This window comes from Pholcus phalangioides, unplaced genomic scaffold (genome assembly GCF_987345545.1).
Source record: "Pholcus phalangioides strain wild (caught in Gottingen) unplaced genomic scaffold, Ppha-v1.0 ptg000011l_1, whole genome shotgun sequence".
NCBI classification, from domain to species: Eukaryota; Metazoa; Arthropoda; class Arachnida; order Araneae; family Pholcidae; genus Pholcus; species Pholcus phalangioides.
Genome location: NW_028301604.1, coordinates 16,226,071 through 16,252,513, shown reverse-complemented (window position 1 = coordinate 16,252,513; position 26,443 = coordinate 16,226,071). Strand labels below are relative to the sequence as shown.

The 26,443-nt window shown below is 37.7% G+C and overlaps 1 protein-coding gene across 1 annotated transcript; it reads right to left on the bottom strand.

Annotated features, from left to right (window-relative positions):
- Positions 1-580: 580 nt before the first annotated feature.
- Positions 581-26,062, bottom strand: LOC149080132 (G protein-coupled receptor moody-like). The gene is made up of 4 exons (XM_089239146.1): positions 25,455-26,062; positions 15,142-15,568; positions 5,991-6,392; positions 581-988 (listed from the first exon to the last, which is right to left on the bottom strand). The coding sequence occupies exons 2-4, from the start codon at positions 15,550-15,552 to the stop codon at positions 692-694; spliced, it is 1,110 nt and encodes a 369-aa protein (XP_089095272.1). The 5' UTR covers positions 15,553-15,568; positions 25,455-26,062; the 3' UTR covers positions 581-691.
- Between the last annotated feature and the right edge of the window lie 381 nt (positions 26,063-26,443).

Here is a 26,443-nt window from a genome sequence, read left to right as displayed (position 1 = left end):
ATATTCAAATTAAATATTCAAATTAAATATTCAAATTAAATATTCAAATTAAATATTCAAATTAAATATTTAAATTAAATATTAAATATATTGTCAGGTAAGGCAAATTACTTCAAATGAATCGTAATGTGATTGATTCATGTTTCGAAAGACAATATCACCCATTATTTAAAGGGCATTGCACAAAGATTGTGGAGCAATCATTTAGCAAAAGTAGTGACTAGTCCCACAAACCGTTGTATTTGAAATTTTTAGGTCTGGCTATTAAACGAACTATTTTTTCATGTCTCTATCTATCACTGTTTTCAAGTTATGTCATTTCAAAATTAGGAAGTCCTTTCTGAAACACTCTTTATATTATAATTATATTATATATTAATAGTTTTTTATGCGGCATACTTTTTCAACCCCCTGTGGCACACTGGTTGAGAACAACCGACTTGTTTATTAGTATCCAAGAGGTGCGTTTTATTATTGACAGAATTTATTACTATGCATTTCTTTCTCGTTATTAACAAATGGCGTATTTGTATGATTAGAAGATGAAATGGTAACGCCATACACACAAAAATTCATTCCATAAAAACTAGATGCCCTTTAATGACAATGAAAAGTACGATTGAAATGCAGATTTTGTTTCCGTATTCATCATATGAAAGTCCATTTATGATGAACGAACATTGAAAGTCATTCAAACTCCTTTTTCCTCCACGAATACCGAATCAGCACCAGCAGATAAACCTGCAGGAGACGTTACCAAAGAGATAGTTGTTCGCATACCCATCGAATCTTCTTGCTGTTGGATAGGTGGAGAACCTCCACTGAAACTAAGATTACGTGGCCGTCGGCAAAGCAGTACAGTCTTGTAAGCTTGTCTATATTGCTTGTTGGTGATACTGTAGATAACAGGATTTATGCATGCGCTCAGATATATCAGTAGGTATCCGACAATGTGTAGCTCCGGTAGCTTAACGTGCCGATCGGCAACCTACAAATATATATAGAAAGTGTATTTAGTTTTTTGTCATTAATTCATAACTGTATCGCTCATAAACAAAACTGTCGCAAAACTTTTTGGTTTCTTTAATGAAGTTTATATTCGAATGGAAAATGTGTGTGTGATATCTGTGATGGCTAGAATATTTAATTTCCGCAGTTGGTGGAAACCATACAACACTTGAGAAAGTTGGTATTTTAAATATTTTTGTTGATAAAATGTTAAAAAAAAAACCGACCACGAGTTCCTACACTCAGACAGGATAGACATTGAAGGGGTTGTGACCAAAGAGTGTCAAAATTTGTTTTTGTAACTTCATGAAAACAACATTGCCTTACTCTTCGTCGTCATAAATGTCAAAGAATATTTTTGAGTGAGTTATACGGGGTGTCCGGACCAAATGTTCCTAATTTCAAACAGCGATGAAAAATTAGTAATGTTGCGTAAGATGCCGATATTAGAAAATTTTAGCTGCCCAACCCTGAGAATTTAACGGCAAATTTCCTGAAAGTGCCATTGCGTACCTAGCCATTATTACAAGGAAGGAAAAAGAAAAAATGGTGTCACCACACAAATAAGAAGCGTTAGAATTGAAAAATAAAAGTCACTGGCCTCATGTGACCAGTGAATACGAAAACCTGCTGGTCCGCTAAACGAAATCTGTTCTAAATAGTTACGATTAATTTTCCCAAATATATTAGCATTTAGAAGAATGGTATACCACCAAGGGGGTGCAAAAAGCCATCCATTGCGGATAGGTGATTCTCCCATGGGAGATTCTTCCGCGATCAATGTACCACTGCGGGGATGGGGGGTGCAAAGTTTTTTGCTACTGGTTCCGCGGACCACCAATGATTTCGAAATCTGCCATAAGAGCAGGCGCAGATTGTTCTGCGGAGATGCTAGCTCTTGTTGATGGTGAACCTAATTTCCTCTCTATTTTCTAGAAGTAACATTTCATGTATCCAAAATAGGGTAAATAACCATAATTTCTAAATTTGGGGATCAGAAAATTCCCATGCAATTTTTTTAGTGGAAAAACACAACCTATAAAAATCAACGTGTAGTGCATGCTATCACGTGATATGGTCATTGGGCTATTTTTCATCCGGACAACAAACAAAGCACATGTAGAAAAGTGCACTGATTTTTTTCACAAAATTTTTTGAGTGCTGCTTTCTATATATGAGTATGTACTTTTCCTTTTTTTCGAACTTCATGTAAAGTGTAGGTGGTGGTAGTGGTTGTTCAGTGGAAACGAAGACAACGAAAGAAGAAATTAATCTGTCATAGCCATTTGGGGCTACATTCATTTTGAGCCATCACCGTTGGACTTGGTTCATCTATATTCTTTGTACCGTATTCGCAGCAATCAATCGAGACCTGCTATTCATCACACAAATAAAATGTTTATATATCTACAGGGTGATTCAGAAAAGATGGGAAAAACTTTATGAGGTGATAGTAGACACCAATACAAACAATTGTCATCAAAGAATGCATGGTCTAACATTAAACAAAAACCCGCTAGCACGTTTCGAAACAGCCGCTCCGCAAACCTTAAAACGGCATTCCTGTTGAAATTTATCGGGAGAAAAAGAACACCATGCGTGCAAATGTAACCTGGGAAAGAAGAAGAACCCATATGCAAATCTGTGACAGTGAATAAAAGGCATGGACGCCATCCTCGTGAAGTTATTATAGCATACAGTCATTTTAAGTTGTAGCGTACGGGATAATGGTACACTTTAGTAATACTGAAAAAGCAAACATGCATTATATTTACAGAGCTGCAAACGAAAGTATCACAGAGGCAGCACGAATGTACGGTGAGCGTTTTCTCCACAGGCAGTTGCCCAATCCAAAAACATTCGCTTGCTTGCATCGGCAGCTGTGCGAAAAAGAATCCTTTCTTGCTTCCCGGTCTGATGCAGGTCGTACAAGGACTGCCAGAGCAGCAGGTGTGGAAGACGAGATTTTAGAGTTGGTGGCAGATCAGCCAACTACAAGCTCACGAGCTGTGGGCCGTATCCTAGGTGTGTCACAATCCACGACATGGCGGGTGCTGAAGGGTGAGAGGTTGCACCCATACCGTTTTCAACGAGTCCAAGCATTGAATGAATAAGATGATGCTCGTCGCTTAGACTTCGCCCGCTGGCTCCTACAGCAGAGTGCAGCACGTCCAGATTTTGCGGCAACTGTTCTTTTCTCCGATGAATGCACTTTCGCACGAGATGGAGCATTTAATACCCACAATAAACATATCTGGCGTCTGTAAATCTGCATGCGAATCAGAGACGCGTCTCCATCAATGTTTGGGCAGGAATCATCGGTGACCACCTAATAGTACCGTATCATCTGCCGGAACGCCTTGACGAGGGAGTACCGGACGTTTCTGCAAGGGGTGCTGCCAAACTTACTTGAGGATGTTCCAACTGCCCTCCGGCAGCGTAAGTGGTTCCAGCACGATGGAGCTCCAGCCCATTTTGGGCGAGAGGTACGGCACTGTGGTACGAAGTGGACGTCACTTTTCCAAACCGATGGATCGGGCAATGTGGTCCTGTAGCTTGGCTATCACGTTCGCCCGATCTGTCGTGTCTTGATTTCTTTTTGTAGGGACAGCTGAAGAGTCTGGTGTATGAAGGCGGAAACGCACTACACTGACGTGACGTCAGATGTCACTGGATCATATCAGACATTATGTGGTGTGCACACTGGTCTGATGTTTTAAGATATGCATTAAGGCATAATGACAAATTTGAGAAATCTTAATTCGTGGAAATTCTGTGATATACAAATTATGTGACGGGGAATTTCCATGAGTCACAATTTACCACGTCTCTGACATGACGGGAATTCACGTCACGTCAGTGTAGTATGTGTCAGCCTTTACGCCATCAGTCGAAGTGAAATCAATGTGTGTGTTGGTCGTGATACGTGTTTTGACTTTTTGAAAAATCGGGTTCTTTTCCAACACCCATTGATGTGAGACGTGTTTTGCTATGACCTTGATGAGGAAGAGAAAGAAATGACTGCATTAATCGTTGCAGTAAAGTGTTCGATAAAAATGTGCATGCATCCCATACAGGGCCGCCTTTACCATGCATGGGGCCAGTCGCGATAATAATAGCTGGGCGCCTTATCCCCGGTTTTTTTTCTGTGAGAGAGAGGAATAGAAAATTCAGAAAATGAAAATCGTGAAAATGCGAAATAAATGCAAGGAGAATTTTTTTTTTTTCAGAAGTGGTGAAAATATAGAATAATAGAAATATAGTGAAACCTCGCTACAGCGTTACTCGATACAACGATAAATCTCTTTGCAACGATATTTCTCAAGTCTTGCTCAGAAATGTCTATATTCGAATGTTAAACTGCTGCCTCTCGAAATTTTAATAATCCCTCTACAGCGATATTTTCCCCAGGTCCGCAAAATATCGTTATATCGAGGTTTCATTGTAATTCCAGAACTGATGAAAATTCAGAAATTATTAAAAAAACCGTTGCAGATATATGGTGGAAATTCAGAATTATTTCTTTCTAAATGAAAATGCAGATTGCCAGAATTTATGAAAAAAACTATTGCTACCGTAAAAGCGGGTCCCCCCAAAACGCAGAGCCCGGGGAGACCGCACTTGTCCCACACCCTTAATGGCGGCTCTGATTCTCATAAATGCAGATCGACGGTTGTCTGGCGAGCAAACACATTCTATAGCAGAAAGCCTCCGCGCGAAGCTTTGACGTCACTGAAGTGGTCCATTTCACCTATAGCCATTGGATATAGCAGGCCGACGTTTGCGAAATCTTTACCTTTTTTTGCAGCACATCCAATGACTATAGGTGAAATGGAAGACTTCAGTGACGTCATGAGCTTCGCGCGGAGGCTTTGTACTATAGACGGTGTTGGTAGGTCGTTCCGTTCATAGACCCGACAAGGTGAATTGAAAAATTTAATTTCACCGTATAAGCCGGACTTCGCACTTTTTGTCGGGATTTGCATTTCTTGAGGCGAGAGGCGTTGAGGTGCCGATAAGAATAATAAATTGCGATCAAATAAATAGAATGTATTTGATGCAATTTGTTATTCTTATCAACGCCCCATGCCGCGGAAAATTCGAATCCCTACAGAAAGCGCGAACTGCGGTTTATACGGTGAAATTAAAATTTGAAAATTTATTCGATCGCAATTTATTATTCTTATTGGTGTTCCAACGCCCCTCACCGCGAGAAATGCAAATCCCGACAGAAAGCGCGAAGTGCGGCTTATACGGCGAAATTAAATTTTGAAAATCCGACCGCGTCGGGATTATAACCCAGACCCATTCCCACGTCATCTCAGCACTGTGTGAACATACCTACAAAAGTCTCATAGGTGGAATTTATATCGCACACATTTCTACGTGGTCCCACGTCACGTCAGAGTAGTGTGCACGGATTTTTGCGTGTTACGTCAGATTACATCATCAAAGACTTTACCACGTCACGTCAGCACAGTGTGAACGTACCTACAGAAGACTCATTGCTGGAACTTTATATCACATGCATTAACGTGTGGTAACACGTAACGTCATCTTAGTGTGTTTCAGCCTTGAGACTCCTCTTGACTGTGAAGAGGACCTAATCGCAAGACTTTCGGCTGCTGCTGGGGAGGTTCGCGATATGCCTGGAATATTCCAGAACGTTCGCCAATCCCTCCTTCGCCGCTATTCTTCTTGCATCACCGTTGGCGGTGTCTCTTTTGAGCAATTATTGTAAATTATTCATTAAAATTGCTTTTTTTAACGTATACGTTATTCTTGAGTTTTCTCCTCGTATCCTCGGTTTTACTATGTTGCGCCCTGTAGCAAGTTTGCATTTCTTTTTAGACCACCCATTCTTGGATGAAAATTGTTTGTTTTTGTGTGTACTACCACCTCTTAAAGTTTTTCCCATCTTTTCTGAATCACCCTGTATAAGACAATGCTTTCTTACCTTTTAGTTATATGATATCACTCACCTTGACTATGGTAATTGGTAGATAACACAAGAGGAAGGAGAAAAATATGAACAGCACCATTCTGGTAATCCGCCATTCTTCCTTTCGTCGTTTAGCTTCTCGATCCTTCCTCTGGGCAGTTGTTACAGATGAAGAGTGTTTGGCAATGCGAGATCGACTTTTTCTAACGACCCAGAAAATTCTAGCGTAGCAGATGATAATTGCGACACACGGCACAACGAATCCAAAAAGGAAGAGGAACGTTTTAGATGATTGCCCGTCTGTCTCCAGTATCGAACAATTAAGGATGTCTGGGTCATAACCAAAACGTCCCCATTTTCCAAGAAGTGTTGGCATGATCATGGCAATGGGAAAACACCAAATGAACACGATCATGAAAGCTATGTACCGCTTACGATAAACCTGTAAAATAATTTATACTAAAATTATTGTTCAAGCAAAATGATGCAAAAGACACAAATTATATTGATGCTAAAATACTATTGTATAGATAAGATGGTTTTTTTCAATATATATACATGTATCCTGTTTTTTTCAGTTTTATTTGAGAAATTATTAAGAAGGTTTCTTCGCTTCACGCCAGTTGTTATATCAGAGTTCATTTTCTCTATTTTAAAAATAGATAATATCTTCTGTTTTTGGTACATCGTAAAAGCAGTTATAAAGAATCTCCAACTTCACGAAAAAATCGACACGGTCGAGGTCACTTTAGTGTGACCACCACCTATTATTAACATCAACTGCGTGTAACTAATGAAATAAGGCCAGTCACGAGCCGGTTTAGTGCAAATACGAGTATGAGCTATAAGGTGAGCTGTAAGCATTCTCAAAATGTATCAGTTTTGCTGTCAGTTAAACAAGCTATTTATCAGATTTTGAACAAAAGGAACGATTGTCAACGTTCTAGCCAAGCATAACAGTACGTCCAAAACTTAGTAGTTTGTGAAATTTCCGCATGATGTAGTGTCGTTTAAGTGTACTTTAGTTACGCACATAAATGACATCATTGCGATTAAATGAATTAAAGATAGCGGAGCAAGTGCCATTGATGCGAGAGTTGAACGTTGTCTGCAAAGATGCGTGAGGGCCGACAAACGACGGACAGTTCAGCAATTCACGGCCTAACACAGGCCCGTCATTTCAACCTTTTCCGGGGGGGGGGGCGAAGAACATATACTCAATATATGTATACAGGGTGATTCAATACTCAACGTACAAACTGTTGGGGGGGAGGTAGAAAACACAAAAACAAAACAGAATCACAGAAATATATGACCAGAAATCCCAACCTGATCAGCTGGAGGATAAACGAAGATGCAGAAATTACAAGTCAATATAATGGGTGGAAAAACTTTTTATTTAGCCTGGATTTCTTCTTTTGGGGGACCCTGAAAGCCATGGTCTACGAGATGCCCGTTGACTCTGCCAGCGACTTCGTCACAAGAATTTCCGTCGCTGCTGCAAACGTACGCAAATATTTTTGAAAGGGTTCGACAATCAATGCGTCGCCGTTGTGAAGTATGCATAACTGTAGATGGTAAGAACTTTGAGCACTTGTAGTGCAATTTAACGTGTACACATACTGTGTCCTCGTGTAAAGTATCGCTAAATATCTCTGAATATTACACTTAGAAATATGGCATCAGGAGAGAAAGGGCAACAACTTTTTAACTGAAAGTTAGAGCACATGGGGACCGTATAAAACATTTAGATTTTTTATTCTGTTGCACACTGTATTTTCACTCCAAAACTAGTACCGGGTAATTTTTGAGCTCCTGTTTAGCATTTTTTAAATTGGAATCATACCTCTTCCGAGGACGGTTGATGAAATAAAGGTCATGCTAGCATGCTGTATATATGTGTGTGTGTCGTGTCCCTGTTTTTGTGCCCAGCCCCGTCATTTCACATATTTCCGTGGGGGGAGGGGGTAAATTCATAGTTTTTAAATGAGCAGAAAACCATGATAATCTTAGATTTCACCTTGTTTTTTTTTTTGTCTATATCTATTGTGTATGTTAAATTTTTGTAAAAGCCGGGAGGGGAGCAATTGCCACGCCCTCCCACTCCCCTCCTTTAAATGACGACCTACTGCCTAAATAAGTCAGTGAGCTAACCACTTTTGTCAAAAATGTCAGTTTAACAAACCCTGCAGTGAATGGTACTCCAGAGTAGATGGATTGACACTGCACCCATGGTAACGAAGTTGCTTCAGCACATGCTGCTCCAATTCACAAGACATCAAACAAAATTGAACCGCCTCTGATTAGCAAAGAGTCGCTTCCTCTGGGCGAGCTTCCTCAAAGGTCTGCTCGGAATGAATGGCTTCTGTGGTATCCGGGGAAAATTCCAGAACACAGGACTCCGTAATAATTGTTAGAAGAATACAAGCTGGTGATAACATTATTATGGTGTATGACCTGGGGCCATATGGCCCCCTTGCGGTCCTGGGATATTCTGAGGAGCCACGGATGAAAATCAGATGGAAGGGGAGCCATGACAAAAGGTAAAGGGGGCCAGGGGAATTGTGAAGACTTGGAGCTTTACTTCCAAGTGAAATTACGGTGGAAGAAAATGTTCTTACTTTCAGAGTCCAGCAAAGCATTTCCATAGATCCAGGCTCATCTTAACCCAATGACCCACGTGGGCATGGCACGGGACCTCATACCCTTAGAGGGCCTACATGGCGAGATCTTATACTATGATTTTCGAATGTAAGCTTTTGCTTCCAGCTAAGGATCATCGGATCCAGAGTGATGTGTCGAGAGGGTCGATTTTAAGTTCGATGGGTCGCTCTATATTTTACAAAAACCTATTTTTTACATTTATTTCGGGTCTTGAGAGAGGATCACACACACATAGGTTACAGAGATCAATCTTCTTTTTAAAATTTTTACGTTCATTTCATTGTTCATTATAAATTTAGTTTTAATTAAAGTCAATTTTCGATAAGTATAAAGAGTCTCAATCTAGAATGAGGACATGGGGCCCCGGGTAACCCATGGGGGCCACTATAAGAAAATATTGTCGAAAGAGGCCATGGGCTGAAAAGGTTGAGAAACACTGGTCTAAGGCAGTGGTTCTCAAACTTTTGCCACCCGTGGCTCTCTTGCCCGATCCTTGATTCATCTGTGGCTCCCCAGAATAGTTTGGTTATATTTTGCTTATAAATAACTACTTCAAAGCATAAATAAGCACACAAATCAATATTTCCAGTTCACCGTGACGTCCCTAACAAAGATTGCTGACGCCTCTGGGAGCCACGACGCACACTTTGAAAAACATTTTTTTTGGTCTAAGGAATGTTATTGCGGCATTACATACGCTCATTGATACCTCTAGAAGCCCTTTTGAAACGTTATGATAATGAATTCATCTTTGCGGATATGTATGTATACCGATAAATGCTTACTGCCATTTTTGGGGAGTATGATCCTCAAGAACAGCAATGCAATATAATATGTAGCCCTAAAATGTCTAAAAATTGTAGCATCTCATTTTGCCATTTCCAAATTATCTTGCTGCTGTCCAGACTGCTCAAAAATTTTTTTTGGATGTAAATCGGTGACCACATTAATGTGAATCGACTGTGTAGTTTGGCTGTAAATAAGAGGGGAACCTTGGATCATCGGACAAGCGTGACCATAATCCTTACTGGAAAAATGATTGACCTCGCTACCTCGTCAACTTTGTCACATATTTCCTCCCTAAAACTTGTATAGTATTAGTGCCGTGACGAGAGAACGTGATTGGTGTTTAGCTTTACTAACTGTATAAATTTAAACTTTAATTTATTTTTTATGAAAGAAATACTTCACAACGAGATGGTATAATTAGCTGACTATAATGTAAAAAGAAGTAAAGTAATAAACAAAGCTTTTTTGTGATAACCAATCAGCTGTTAATCACGATTGAAATTTTAGTTTAGTTAATGATTCGATGAATTCGATAAGAATACATTAAAATGCGATTAAATTTCAATTTAAAAGTTCTTGGCGACACTGATAGATTGGAGAAATGGGAGGTGTGAAGGAATTTCTTTTCCAAAGAAATTTTTTTTGAGTTACTAACCTTCAAAAATTAGCATTTAAAACTAGAAGAAGTTGAAAACAGCAGATAAATTTTCTAATATTTTTGCATCTTTTAATGCTTTAATATTTTTTAAATTTTTATCGCCTTGGCCAAATATGATCGGCATTAATTTCTTAGGCCTGAAATACACATGCTATGATAAAAACTTGCTTAGTTGCTGCTACCAGGCCCTTCATTTCAACTTTTTCCAGGGGCGGGGGGGCGACCAAAGAACATATACAATATGTATACATATATATTTCACCTTGCTTGTCCATTTCTATTGTGTTTTTCAAAGCCAGGGGGTCTGATTCCCCCCTCCCACAAATGATGGACCTGGTTCTCACTATAATGTACCTATAATGTTACCTGGTTGTTATAGATAGCGTGCTTGTTTACAGCATGCTCACCGTGTATATATATTACAAAAATGTAAGTATAAATATAACTGGCCAAAGCTCGGCCAGCTGATCCGACCAATGTCCGAAATTCAAGTTATTGTCAGCCAGTTCGTGAAGAGGCTGGAGATCCCTGGTCAAATAAAAGGCGTGATTCGGGGTCATCGCCAATTTGGAGTTGTTTTTTTTGTGATAATTATGGTCTATAATAGAGCCCGGAAGTTTAGGCACTAAAAATGGTTGAAATAGGCAGCAAAAGGCAATAAATATACTTAAAATGGGCTCTAAAAAAAGTATTTATAATTCATGAAAGGAAGGAAATATAACTAAAAAACTAAGGTATTAAGGGCCCAAAAATACAAACGGAAAAATTGGTTGCACTCAATTCGTCTACTATTTTAATTAGAGTTTATAATAACTGCATTATTATCCAAGTTAAATTTATTTCAAGCCCAAAATAAAGTATTTGAGGTCCCTCAGGTCCATTCCAGGGCCACCATTACCAGACGCGGAGCCCGAAGAGAAATTGATATGTGTTGCTTCTTCGAGTTGCGAATAATTTTCGTTTGTTTGATGTATTATTTGGAGTAATCAGTATCATTTCTACACAGTATAGTTGAAACATAGCTACCTTGTTCTATTGTTGTAAAAAATGTTTGAAAAACGTATTTTTCTTATTCCCACATGGCGGAACTTCTCAATGTGCGGGGGCCCTGCGTAGCCCACATCGATCGCACACCACTGAGGGCGACTGATCAATTTAATCGAATACCAAAAAATATGTATGTGAAATAAATAGCCATGGTTGTTCGCAGTGCATTTATAGTGTAAAAAACAAAAACAAAATAACATGAGCTATGTCTTCTCCTACCAGCCTTGTGAGTCATGACGTAAACTAATGACCACTTGGGACAGTCATCGGTCAGCAATAAGTATACAAAACGGTGCGGTAGCCCGGTCGATAAGATATTCGTCGCCTAAAGTGCCAAAGGATGTTTAGAGGTGTCGCGAGTTCGATACCCGCTTCGTCCTTGTCAGAAAACTTTCCTGACACGGGGTACAACAAAAAACGGTGACTTGACCGCAGCAAAAAATTGCTACCGCAGGGAGTCCCCATCGAGGGGTTAGCGCACCAACCTCTCGATGAGTATAAAAAACAAGCCTGCCGTTCGGAATCGGCAATAAATTGACCATGGTGCGACAAAAAATGATCAAATGAACGTATACAATGCAGTCCAATGCCTGAGCGAGACGTAATTTGAAGCATGAGAAGAAACAAATTTCTAATTTTCCTCTGCTTTTCTAATATGGGTTGTGTTCATCTGAAACACCACGTCTAACACCATCCGATCAATGCAAAGTTAACTGATGGCAACATCAAGTTCTCTGTCTCTCAGATCACTTATTCGCGTTTAAATGGAACTGTAAAGGGCGAAGGGAGAACTTTCTGATGCAAATTAATACTGAGAATTGTAAATTTAAAAAAATAAATAAATTTCTTCTGTTCTCGATGATCAAAATATCCAAGTTTTGCATATTATGACCTCTGAAATGCACCAGTAAACTTAAAACTATGTTAAAATAGGCATTTATGGCAGAAAAAGTTGAAAAAAAGCATTTTTACAGAAAAACTTGAAAATATCGAAAAAAGGGCATTTATGGCATTTTGTCTGAACTTCCGGGCTCTAGTCATTAATAATTATGGTTTAGCTAGGGTAACCCTAACGATCAAAGTAATCGGAACATTGATGTCTTAGGGCAGTGATGCGCAAACCGTAGGTCACGACCCCCAATACGTTAAGTTATTTTTCTAAAATGTTTTATAACTTGTTTCAATAGGGATACACATTCGCGTTTTTGGCGCAACTTAGATAGCAAACAAGGTATCCAAACATCTAATAAAAAAAAATTGTACATTCGTGCTTCGGGCATGCGGCGGACGATATCAAGTTAGTACTTTTACAGGGTGACTTAGAGTGTCACCCGATTTCAAAATTGTATATTTCTTAAAAATTAAAAACACAGAATAGAATCACTTAGTAATATGTGAATATACGGGGGGAAAAGTGTCTACGTTTTATGAACAATTTTTGTTAATGGTCGATTTCAAGCGTAGAATCATTTTGAAATCGGATGATCCTTTCTTAATCACCCTGTTTACGAAAATCAAGGACCATACACCTCGCTACACTTCCATCTTGCACAAGGGGCACTAAGTGCATCAAAAAACAAAGTAAATATATGATATTAAAATTAAATTAATATTTTTGGTATTAATATATAAGTCAATATCGCCTATTTAAAATCGAAACAAGCCGAAAAGTTCTTTCTGGACAGCACATTTACTGGCAAAAAATTGGAATGTCCAAGAAAACCGGGACACATGGTCAGCCTATGTAGGGATCGCCGATAAATTTCTTGGTCAAAAGGGGGTCGCGTTCAAAAATTTTGCGCACCACTGTCTTAAGGAATTGATATTGGTATTTTTGGTATCTCCAGCCACTTTTGTCCAATGTAACTTGTCAAATGTCCGAAATTGTAGAATTTCGGACATTTGACATTGTCCAGGTCAACTGGTCAATTTCTGGTTTTAGCAGTAGCATATACATTTGCTAGGACCTCGCACAGCCAGAGGCCTGCTTGCTTATAGGCATACTTTGCTTTGTTTTTGTGTTTGTGTAAAATGCCGAACGCTGTAGTTTGGAATCGGCAATAAATTGTAGGTTCTGGTCTAATAGTGTGGACAAAATAACCGTGGTGTGACAAAAAATAACCAATGAATGAATTACCAGATTTATTTCATTCCTCCCATCTCCCAAAGCAAACGATAACCAAGATATTAGCCAAACTTTACTGCTTTACTTCGCTGCCGTATATCGTTCGCGTTTTTGAAAATAAAGTCATTCTTAATCTTTTGGACTAGCCTTCGTAAAAAGTAATAAAAGTAAAAAAAAGCTTGATTGTTTTAAATGTATCTAAATTATTTATTTGAAAAGTTTGGATTATTACATGTTTCTTTAGTATCCAAATCTCACATTTTCTGCATTTATTAAGATGGAAAGATACATTATCTTTCACTTTGTAGTTTTTTTACATGTTATTCCCTATCTTCGTCATCCTCAATTGAATATGACTAGACAAGAAATTTATTGTTTCCAGTTTGAGAAACACGGACAAGAAATCTATAAAATGAAACTGCAGTTACTCGCAGCGAAGCTGAACGACATTTGGCAGACGAACTGTGTTTTGTGTGGTTTGGTTGATTTATCACCTACTTTTTAACATCTGAAGAGTGTTTTGGTTGCCGTTCGTTGACCAAGCGACAAATCTCAAAAGTGTATCGCTTGCAGAGAAGTATGCTCCTTGCGAGAAGAGCTTAGTCAAGCTTGATCTCTCACTCAATCCGCAATACCATTTGATGGAGCACCGTAACGAAGTTGTTATTGTTGAGAATTTTTTTTACAGTTTACTCAATAGGTTACTCCCGAGACCACGCTCTCGAGTGTTTCTGCTTGATTCATTTATGTCTGGGAAAAGCGAAATCGCTCACAGATATAAAACACAATTACTGCTCGTTACATTCAAAGTAAGTAAAAAAAAGGAAAGCATTAAATATTATAACAAGAAATTATTTTGCACATAAAAACCAATAACATCTTCAAGAATCAAAACAATGTCACTAAAAATTTAAATCCAAAGTGGAAGGAAATCACTGCGACCGACGTTCATTTTTTTTTTTAACCTTGATGTCTTTCTCTTATAATTTGTATTTCCACGTTTCGTTCCCGTCCAAATCTCTCTCGACTATTTTAACGAAGTTTGTAATGTAATTAACTTCAAAATTAACTGAAGTAAAAAATATATGAGATTTATCTTTGATTTTGAACGTGTTTGAATTTTCCATTTAAAAGTTGCAAAAGTCAATTTTTCCTATTTTTTTTATATTATTTACACATAAATTCGTATCCATTAGTAGTTCAATTGTTATATTTTCGTATATTTTCGTAGAACTTGACAATTTCAAAATTGTATGGGTTTTTTTACACGCATACACAAAAATATTTTTTACTCAACGATGAGGAAAAGAAATGGTTAACGAACTTTTTACAATCAGCTCCATTGCAGTTGAAATTTTTCTTTTACATTACTTTCTTTAGGATGATATAATTAATTATCACTTGAGCATTAAATGCTCAGAATCGTTGAACCTATTTTGATTTTCAAAAGTGTGAAAATAATATAAATAGCAGACCTAAAAAAACTTATGTGGATGACCTCTTCACAATTGAATCAAAACTGAATATTAAAAAAAAATTTTTTTTGATTGATTTGTGTTTATTGTGTGTAAAAATGCTCTTTAAAAAGATTTATTCATTTTGATCGATATCTTTACTAGGACCATTTGAGTTAGGTACGCATGCGTGTACCTCAGGTCTTAACTGGAAAGAAAGAATCATTAGAAACCATTAAAAATGAAGTATACATATGTGTACCACTGAAAAAAGAAGAGGATAAAGATTTGCAATAATTTTTTTCTTATTCCTAAACTTTCATGCTTATAATCTTATATTAATAGCAATACTTATATACTAATTTTTATGTTTTGTAACTTGTGAGCAGCAAATATTGAATTGGTTGTGTCTGGACTGGAAATTCAAGAATTTTAAAATATATATTACGCTTACCTTTGGATAGAGAGACGGATGAACTATCAGGATGTAACGATTTATTGCAATGGCAGTGATGGATAACAATGATAATCCTACGTTCACATACCGAAGGAAAGGGAATAGAACACACAGCGTCTCCCCGTGGATCCATCTCTGATGAATGAATCTTGATGCTGAAAAGGGCAAGTTAACGCAACAGAATATAAGGTCTGCGACACACAGACTGATTATGAATGCAGCTGTAGCACTGCGCACTCTGGGGCATCTGACCAACGCGATAACCGTCAGTGCATTTCCAGTCAATCCCACTATTATGATAATGATCACGCACAATGCTGAAAAATTCAAAAGTCCTTTTTTCTGTAATATACTTGGCAAAGAAGTAGCTACCGTCTCAGATGAAACGAAAGTGTAAGCCGGAAACATGGTTTCATTTCTTGGGCTAGGAAAGAAGAACGAGAATCTCAATTAGAAGGAAATATTTATTTTCATTAGTTCATGATCAATAAGAAAATATGGTAAAAGATCGACAAAGTTACGACATGTGACATAAATTCGCATACTCTTTAATGTTTGTCTTGAAAAGGGGGTATTCAAATGTTTGGCCATCGTCGCTTTCGAAGCTTCCAAAATTTTCTTGTTTCTCCCCACATGATCTGTTTCTTCTAACTGGCACTTAATATACAGGGTGATGTCTTAAGTCAATTGGCCGCAAATTATTGGAGAACCATTGATCCTAGAGGCACACTTCCAATTGGAAAAAGTGTTCAAATAACGTTAGACCACAGATACATCGTTCATATTGCAAGGGGTTGCATATAATTAATGAAATAAAAATATTAGCTTTTTATACGGACACCCTATCCTAACAACCCAATCAGAAAGTTGTTATACTGTCTCTCTTGAGGCCAACAAGAAAAATAAAATTCCACTTTTCCAAGTACAATATTCGGCGAGTTATTTTTTGAATTTAAACTTCATTAAAAATGAGGGGAAAAATCACATAAACTAACAGACAAGTTCATTAGGCTGTTCTTTTCCTTCTTTTCATCAATTTTCGAATTTAAATATCTCAGCGGATATTGAACTTAAGAACGTGGAATTTTTTTTGTTGGCCTCAGGAGAGACTGGAAAACAACATTTCAATTGGAATATTTTAAAACAAGATGACCAAATAAAACGTTAATTGTTTTGTTTTAATAACTATACAACCCCTTGCGACGTGAATGACGTATCTGAAGCATACACGTTGTTTCAAACCTCTTTAACACGTTAATTGGCAGGGTTTTTGGACCACAAGCCTGTCTATTTGACCCACCAGTAAAGAGAAAAAAATTTCACTCTCGGGCTATGACCTTTTGTTTTCTGTCGATCATTATGACTCCGGCCGCATTGTTGAATGTCCTTTCTTCAATGTGGCCCACCTGTTTGAATTTCTTATGAAATGGCCTGTTATTCGAACACATTTTCTAATTGGGAGTATGCCTCTAGGATGAATGTGTCGCCAGTAATTTGCGGCTAAGGGACTTAAAGCATTCCCCTGTATAAAAAAAACTCATCATGGAGTAGTTTCAAAAAATTCAGAGATTCTTACGCCTCCTAGTTGAAAAACTATAGTTGATATCAAAGAGTAAAAAAATACAAAGTTATCGTAGCAGCGTAACGATAGAAACATATAGCGATAGACTACGATAAATACGTATTTATCGTAGCAGAGTTTTTGTTAATAAGGCGCCCTCTACATAGTTTTTCAGGATGATAACGGTAACTTATAGGAAAAAATGAGTCTGGTTCAACCTTATCTTCAAAATATACAGGAAAAGAAAAGTAATCCAAAAAAAAAAACAAACATAAACCGAAGTCCTGATAACTATAAACGATTTATCCTATATTATGATATCGGTCTATTCTGTACTTTGCAAAAGTGATAACAATACCCAATGGTCACATTATCCCTGATTTTAATAATCGGCGTTACCTGTACAATGCAATTTATAATAAATTTTTTGAATATGATTTAAATTAACATAACATAGGCTAATTTTATTTAACCAGTTGAAACACAGACACAAAATAATTATCACAAGCTAAGCTAGCTTGTGAGCCCACAAAAATGATACATAATTGATACATGTTTGTCGGTGCAAACGGGCGTGGTAGCCCAGGTACTCGCCTAAATATCGTATCAGTACCAAAGGATGTTTAGAGGAGGTGCGCGAATTCGACACCCGGTTCGTCCTTGTCAGAAACTTTCCTGGGGGGGGGGGGGGCACAATAGAATCGGCGACAACATGACCGCAGAAAAAGATTGCTACCGTAGGGAGTCCCACACCGAGGGGTTATCGCACCAACCACTCAGAGTGCGTATAAAAAACAAGGCTGTCGTTTGGAATCGGCCATAAATTGTAGCCCCGGTCTAGTTAGCCCTCGTGAGCAGAAAATGACCGTGGTGTGACAAAAATGTTCAAATTGTCGGTGCAAATAGTAACGAGAGGAAAAAACAAAAGAAAAAAGAAAAATACACTTATATAACATGTATATATAATATAAAAAAATGACTGGCAACAAGGAATGGACTTGATAGACAAAAAGAAAAAAAAATCTGCACTTAGCGGCGTATGCAAGATGAAAGAAGATTGCATTACAAAATGTCAAATACACTCATGTCCATAAATTAAGGATAATGCCAGCTCCGGCAAATAAAGGTTCAGAAACAAAACAAACGTTACTTATTCATAAAGCCTATTTATTAAACAAAAGATAAAGAACAAAAACGATGGTGTATGTATGATACCATTCATAAAAACTACGATTTTTGCTCCCTGGAGCAATTGTAAAAAATATCTCCTTTACAAAAACTTACTATTACATGATTGGTATGATGGTTAATACATTGTATGTCTCCCATGCGATGAAATACAGTCCGTACAACGCCTAGGCATGCTGAGTATCAAATTATCGATCTGATCTTGGGGAAGATCACTCCACTCAGCAAGCAATGCTCTCCGAAGTTCCGGTACACATGTAGGAGGTGGTTGACGGGCTGCAACTCGTCGGCCAAGCATGTCCCACACATGCTCTATCGGATTCAAGTCAGGTGAGAATGCTACACATTCCATACGGGTTATATTCTCAGATTCAAGGCATTCGTTTACGATGTTTGCTCGGTGAGGACGGGCGTTGTCATCCATAAACACACATTCTGCGCCCATGGCACCCCTAAACAAACGTACATGTTGTTCCAGAATGATGTCCCGATAAATTTGGGCTTTCATGGTTCCGGTTTGAACATGCAGATCTGTTCTGGAACCCAGTATAATTCCACCCCAAACGAGCAATGCTGCACCACCGTAACGGTGTCGTTCAATGATGTTGTCTTGGTGGTAACGGGTACCTGGCGTTCTCCATATGAAAGTCCGACGTGAATCAGACTGCAAGCTAAACCTGGGGACTCGTCGGAAAACATCACACAAGCCCACTGTGACGATGTCCACATTGCATGTTCTCTACTCCAGGCTAATCGCTGCCGACAGTAAGTTGCCGTGAGCGGAACACATCTGACAGGCCTGCGAGCATATAGACCAATATCTCCCAAACGTCTGTACGCGGTTTGCCTTGAAACTGTGGTACCCGTGGCTGTAGATAACTGACGAGACAGGTCGGATGCTGTGCTCCGTCTGCTTCTTTTGGCAGTTACTGCCAAATATCGGTCTTCATTCGGCGTTGTAACTCGGGAGCGACCTGTAGTGTAACGTCTACTGACATTTTCGTTATCTTGGAATCGTTGCCAAAGCCTAGAGATGACACTCTGGGCAATTCCAAGTTCCTCGGATACTTACATCTGAGTACGCCCACATTCCAGGGGGCCGATAATTCTACCACGTAAAAAATCATCCACATGCGTCATCTGTGTCATAACTATTCGCTTATGGCACTGAGCGCCTTACAGAACTCTCGTGAACAATTTCACTTCTTTGCCACCATTCCTTATATACCCCCCTCTTACACTCTCGTCATTGTGACGTACTATCGACATCATCTGGTGGCTTCCTGAAATTTGCATATCATTCTTGCAGATGTGTGTGATAATTCTACAGGTGAAATTTCTACTTTAGATTTCGATTTCCGTGTGATTCTGAATTATCCCTAATTTATGGACATGAGTGTAGATAATTTAAATTTTCTTGAGTTAACAACCGTGATTTTAAATCTATAAGAAAAGATGTACATGAAGATTGTTTAATTATCAACTGCGGAAATAAATTGAATACTTTAGGAGCTAAATAAAGGGAAAAAAATTGGAAAAGTGTTTTATTTGGCTTTGGTACCTGTATAGTATGACGTCCATATTGTATTCCAGATTTACGTAACTTGAGCTAAAACTTTTATAAAGCATTTTTAAACATTTATAAACATACAAATGTTGTTGAGGGAGTACCTTTAATTGATTTAAAAGTGGAAATGTATGTATGAGTTCATTTTTACTCAGAATGATACGGATGAAGGACTTCTATGGGGCGAAAAGTGTAGAAAGATTCTTGAGAGAGATGTCCCCGCCCAGCAACATGTAAAATGTTGAATCATCAAATGAAATTTAAGAACATGTTGCATATTTTATTTTAAAAATACGGTATATTCTATTGTATTGCTTTTCAATGAAATCACGAAAGCATATCGCAAGTATAGTATGTTACAAAAAACCACATAATAGAAGAAAATCACGACTGGGATTCTGATGTAGCGGAATTCACTCAAAAATACTGTAAGAATGTGAATAAAATAAAAGCAAGGTGTTATACTACCCTGGCAGAAAGTGTTTTATCATCCACAAAAACATTCGAATCCTAAGTTTAAAACACAAAAACTAAAATAAAAATAATTCTTTTTTTTTCTCCAAGTGGGAATTTTAGTGAAAACAGTTATTCTAAATAAGGAATAAATGAAAAAAAAAATCTTAAATAGATAAGATCATAAATATTTCATCACATAAATTGATGAATTTAAAAAAATTCATTTCGACCTTGAAAATTGATTTGAGCTGGCAACACCCGGAGAAAAAGTGTTTGTTCACCAATAAATACTTTGAATGGGAAATACTGTATATATATATATATATATATGTTAGATCAGTGTTTTAAAAAATATATTGGCTCGAAATATATGTAAATGAAATAATGTTTGCGCATTTGCAGGGTAATCAGATAATGTATAAAAAATTAATGCAATGGGGTTTTTATCATTATCATTGAGCTATCTTTGGGGGAAAATATCAGAGGACTGGCGGTAAGAATTCGCCTCCGGCTCGTCGCACACCTGGAACCACCAGGAGAGATGATAGAAAAGTCATTGCACTTATATGTAGGAGAATCATCATGCCGACCCCAAATAACTGAATGCTGTCTCTCTCCATGAGCAAAGTACAACGTTCGTGTCTGCAACCGTACTTTAAGCAATCTTTCACGAGAAGAGACATTTAGGCAGGACCAGAACTAAAGGGAGGCGAGAGTGGGGCAACTATCCCGAGCGGCAAAATTTAGGGGGCGGCAGTTTTAGGTGGGAACAAAGAACACCGTTGTAAAGTTATCGAATTTTAAAGTTGTGGGGGTGGCAAAAATCCTGGTTACGGCCCTGGATTTAGTAGGTACTGCAAATAAAAACCTAAACCTCCTTCAAATTTCCAGTAGACAATGTCTCGATTACAATGGCGTAAAAAATCATGTCATCTGGAAAATGGATGACTGGAAGATGTCACAACTATCTTAACAATGAAGAGTCAAGAATCAGCTTGAAAACTGGAGATGGGGGGGATACGATATATTCGTATGGAGAAGAAAAGAAAACCACAATGCCTCAAGAGCAGGAAGGGGCTCGTAAGAATGAGATCTGGTTAAAATTTTCGAGAGTTGGCGTGTAAATTTTTGCACTATCATTTCTATCCAGATAGGAGCCTCAAAAAAATCACTTTGCCCAAGGCCCCCTCTTAATACGGCCCTCTATGTAATTTTAACGAAAAACGTAACTATAAAAAACATCTTATAAAATTTGAGCTGCTGATATACTGAGCAAAATGTCAAATTGGATAAAGATTCTCAATTTTGGTCATTGGGGGTATGGGATGAAAACCTTCTTCTCTTTCGGTGTGATGAAGTTTTATAGTTACACGACATAATTTTCAGAACATGCGTGATCGTTTGAATAGGCTCATCTTATAATGGGATAATGACACGCACGTGCGTGTCGTTACAACTTCTCGAGTGCGATCCCACTATTCCATGTACTCAGTGATAAAATTGTATGTTTCTCTTAGTTTTAGATGCTTCGAAATTGAAACGGGAAAGTAATAAAAAAAATTGTAACTCCAAAATTAAACAGGAAATACCATCAATTTTTAAAGAAAGATTAAGGAAGTTTAGTCAGAGAATTTGGCACGGCTTTCAACAAGAATGAAGAATATCTGAATTGGACGGAACACGTTAGTTTCAGTTCTTTCTGGTACGGAATCCAGAGTCTTCTTACGAAAGCCGGAAAGAAAAATAGTGAAACTTCTCCTAACGGACACTCCCCGTTAATGGACACCTCCCGTTAGCGAACACTTTTCTGACCCCGGTCCCGTGGAATAGAGCTTTAATGTATTTCCCTCCCCGTTAGCGGACATTCCCAACAGCGTACAATAAAATCAGGCAAACTCTAGTTTTTCTCCGCTTCACCGTAGAAATAACTTAGAAAAAATTTAACTTAGTTAAGACGACTTCCAACAAAAAATATTGACCGAAAAAAATAAACTATTGACCGAAAAAAATAAAAATTATTGACCGATAGGGTGCGGTAGCCCGGTCGATAAGATGCTCGCCTAAAGTACCAAAGGATGTTTAGAGGTGTCGCGAGTTCGATACCCGGTTCGTCCTTCTCGGTAAACTTTCGTGACACAAGGGTACAACAGAAACGGCGACATGACCGCAGAAAAAGATTGCTACCGCAGGGAGTCTCGCATCGGGGGGTTAGCGCAGGGCCGTCATTTCAACTTTTTTCGGGGGGGGGGGGCAAAGAACATGTACTCAATGTATTTATATATATATATGTATTTGTATACATATATATATACCATTTTTAGTGTATTTTCAAAAGCCAGGGGAGGGAACAACGCCCCCCCCCCCTGACGGGCCTGGGTTAGCACACCAACCTCTCGGTGAGTGTAAAAAAGGCTCCCTTTCAGAATTAGCAATAAATTGTAGGTCCCAGTCTAAGTAGCCCTCGTGTGCAGAAAATGACCGTGGTGTGACAAAAATTATCAAATATTGACTGATGTGATATGAATATGATAAATCATCAATTAATTGCTTAATTAACTGAACATAACTATGATCCAGGATAGTGAATACGTATGGTAATGTTAGTTTTTGTTTGCACATGTTGATACATGTGAAGCAAGCCAACATTTCAAGACCGATAACGGTTTTTTTTAGCTTCACAATTACTGTATTTTAATTTAATTTAATTTTTTTTGCAAAATACATGTAGTTCGTGTATCATGTACTGTAAAAAATAAGTAATTAGTTTAATGAAGAGAATAAAGATTGCACCTTTTTCCATATTTATAAAACTTTTAAACTTATGCATTGGCGAGACAATTGGTGATTGTGCATAACCACCAGTGTGCGTCACTTTTGCAGTAACATATAGATTTTAAAATAGATAGAAACCAATTGCGACCGAAGCCAAACGATGTATAAATGTGAAAGTCGTATAAACGAGGTTACACTGTGTATCGTACTTCCCCATTAGCGAACAAAATTTTTCGTCCCATGGGTGACCGTTATCGAGAGGTACAACTGTAGTATGAATCGAATCTCAGCATTCAACTAATTAGACTGCTAAACAAAATCTTTAAAACTTTGACATCTTCTATTAAAAACAATCTGTCACTGCGAAAAAATTAAAGTGAATAAAAAAAATTAAAACTTTTTTAGAGTTCAGCTTAAGAAACACTCAAAGTAGAAAACCCTTATAATTTACATTTTTATTATAATAAAAATAGCGGCTTAGGTTTTCTGAACATTATTCAGAGGTGATCACAAAATCGAATCGAATACTCCCACTTTTCCTGGACTTGGTTCGTCCTGGATTGGAGCATGACGTCAGGTTTTGGAGACCATACTTACAGAGGGACAGAGTAGACTTGGTCGAGGGGTACTCCACACGTGCTCTTGATGGCAAACGTAGCTTAAGCTATGAAGAGAGACTTGATTTTTTCAAAATGTTTACATTGGAAGAGCGCAGATGTCGGGGATATGATTGAAGTGTATAAAATTTTCAACGGGACGGTTAAAATGGACGGCGAGTTATTAATACATCGTGAGTCAACTACTTCGACAAGGGACACCCGCATGGATTGGTAAGGGATAATTCTAGGTTGTGGTGTTGCAGGGAGTTTTTCCTCTAATAGGGTTTGTCAATAAATGAAATAGCTTACCTCCGGGGGTCATGAATTCTATCACAATCGACACGCAATACGATGAACATGTTAGGATAAATCGAGAGGCCATCCATACTTAGATGAGACAATCATAATTTTTTATCGGCAGTATATTTATATTTTATCATAATTATTTGTTTTTTATTGCTCTTGTTGGGTTACTGTATTTTTTATATAGTTTAGAATAGATATATGTTCGACATCCGTATTTTTTATGGGTATCTTTTTCAACCACCTCGTTAGGCATTCTATCTGTCTGTGACCTTTGTATTTGTACTTTTACATTATACTTATAGAATTAAAAATTAGTAAAATTTCAATCTTAGGCCGACATTACGCTATAGAAATTTGATAAAAGTGCTTTTATAAAACTGGGAAAATGCAACTAATAAGCGTATCGGTTACATTCGAGCGAATGTAACCAATAGGCCATTGGTTGGGATTACAGAAGACTATTAAAGTGGTTAGAGAAGACTATTAAAATTTTGAAAATACATTATTTGCAGACACCTATACCAATAATAAAAAATTTTCACTGAACGGAGGTGGGGGATCGTCTTTGCCCCAGAAAACGTCTATGGTACATCTACATCTTTTTAAAAAAGATTTGTGTCATGCTGAATTTGTACCATTTTATGAACCAAATATTTTTTTACAGTATCATATATTTCGGACTTTAATTTTGCATATTTCATAGTACGCAGTATGGTATATTTACAGTATGTTGAGACACTATACATGCAAATCTAGAAATTAAAGTCGGAATTTTTGGTGGCCTAAACACTTTCTCCTCCTTCCAACTTTTTGAATTGTTTTGCAAAAAATAGCATTAAAAAATTGAAAATGGGATTGATGTCCAGCATAGAAAAAAAATCTCTCTCTCTCTGTCAACCTTCCTCTAAAACAGGCATCTTCGACCCGTTGCTCGCGAGCACCACGGTGCTCCCCTGAAGTACCCAGAGTGCTCAATGCTCGTGTCCGATTTCGTGCTCGCGAGCGCTAGATCAACGTTCCGATCAAACATCTTGGAGTAATTGCATTCAAGGATTGAAATCATCGTCATTTCATGCATTCGTATGTCAAACTTGCGTAAGGGTGCTCTTCTTTAGATGATGGGTACAGGCAGTGCTCGCTACTGAAAAAATATTGAAGACCTCTTGCTCTAGAAGAGACAGTTATTTATATAATTTTTAATAAATATTTTCAATCTGAAACATCTCTTCAAAACATGATTAAGAGGGACCACGTGCATAAAATGATCATATGGTGCACTTTTAATTTTAAATAGAGAATACATTTCTGAGAAATGATTTTTGGACAACGAGAATTTATCGCAAAAGCCATTACGCAGAGCAGCAGCAGTTTGCAATTTGGATTGACAGATTGATTTTGTGTAGGTGAAAAAAGGTATACGTCGCCTGAGGCCGGGATTACACTGTAAAAGTTTGATAAAAGACCTTTTACAAAACTTGAAAAAACACCATCGGTCACATTCGCTCGAATGTAACAGATGCACTTATTTGTTGCTTTTGAAGTTTTATAAAAGAACTTTTCTAAAACTTTTATAGTAATCCCGGCCTTATTTAAATTATCTATTAATGTATTGGCATTTATCTTCATTTTCTTTGATTTGGCTCAAGAATCCCATGGTTGTTCCCATTATTTTCCTACAAAAGTGCTTATCTTTCGAACGTCTCTCTTTAAAACTAATGTGAATTTTTTATTTCAAGCAGCTTATATATTTTCTTATAAAAATATGTGATATCTGTATTTGTTATACAGAGGGCTGTTATTTTTTATATTTTAAATTATAATTTAACTAAGGCGAATGTTGAAAAAGACACCAGATACTTACAAAACCTTGCACGTGCTTTTGTACGTCCTTATTTGGTTCACAATCCAAACTGTCACTTAATCGGAACTCGCACCGCACTTTTTTTTTTGGACAAAAATGAAGATCAACAAACTTTGACAATGCTTATTAATGTAATGGTCATGATGTTAACATATATGTATCCACGGGAAATTATTTCATCCTTGCTCTGCCTCTCAGGTGTTCTTTTATCAGCATATCCCGATAGTATATCCATATTATTCATCGTAAATGTTAAAAAAAAATGAAAACATGCACTTCAACAAACTGTACCAAACACAGATATGACAAAACTTATTTCTTAAATAAAGTTTGACTCTGTTGGTGAAGTCGAGTAATTCCCAGTTTGTACTTGATGAGAGATGTCGGAAGAAAGTGAAATTCTTCAAGGCCACGATTTCTCAAAACAGATCGGTGATCTAAAACAACGTGGACCATAGCTTCTTGATCCCGCGTGCGTCACATGACCAACCATCGGTGACAAAGAGCATAACGACAGGATGCTGACTAACCAGGGATCGCGCTCTTTGTGCATCCGCTCGTGCACTCGTGAGAACCGAGCCAGGACGTCCTAATAAAAGATCATAAACCTTACTCCTAATTACAATACATATATATAGGGACATCATCTTTTTCTCTCCTAGACTCATAATGTGCACATAGCCTTTTTCTGATCTTCCTCCTCTTCTACTTACTACTAATAAATACATTTAATTCTAGAGCCCTGCACTCCCTAATTTTTGGAGAGCTAAACAAACAACCTTAATTTATGGCTTCAATGGTTTTTTCTAGCAGCTTCTCCAAACCATAATTTATTTCACTGCGCTATATATTAATGATTTCTTTAGTGTTCGGGAGAAGAAAAATAAAACTTTTTTCAATACGCACTCAAATTATATTTCATCAAATGATTTGTTGATTGGAGTTTTGTTTTCTTCGCTTACTTGAAGATAACTATGGGAAGAATGATA

Excerpts from the sequence above, each read along its gene's own strand:
- LOC149080132 (XM_089239146.1), bottom strand. The coding sequence starts at position 15,552 with ATGTTTCCGGCTTACACTTTCGTTTCATCTGAGACGGTAGCTACTTCT. Across the intron at positions 6,393-15,141 it reads ATCCGTCTCTCTATCCAAAG|GTTTATCGTAAGCGGTACAT; the intron begins GTAAGCGTAATA and ends ATTATTTTACAG. Across the intron at positions 989-5,990 it reads TACCAATTACCATAGTCAAG|GTTGCCGATCGGCACGTTAA; the intron begins GTGAGTGATATC and ends ATATATTTGTAG.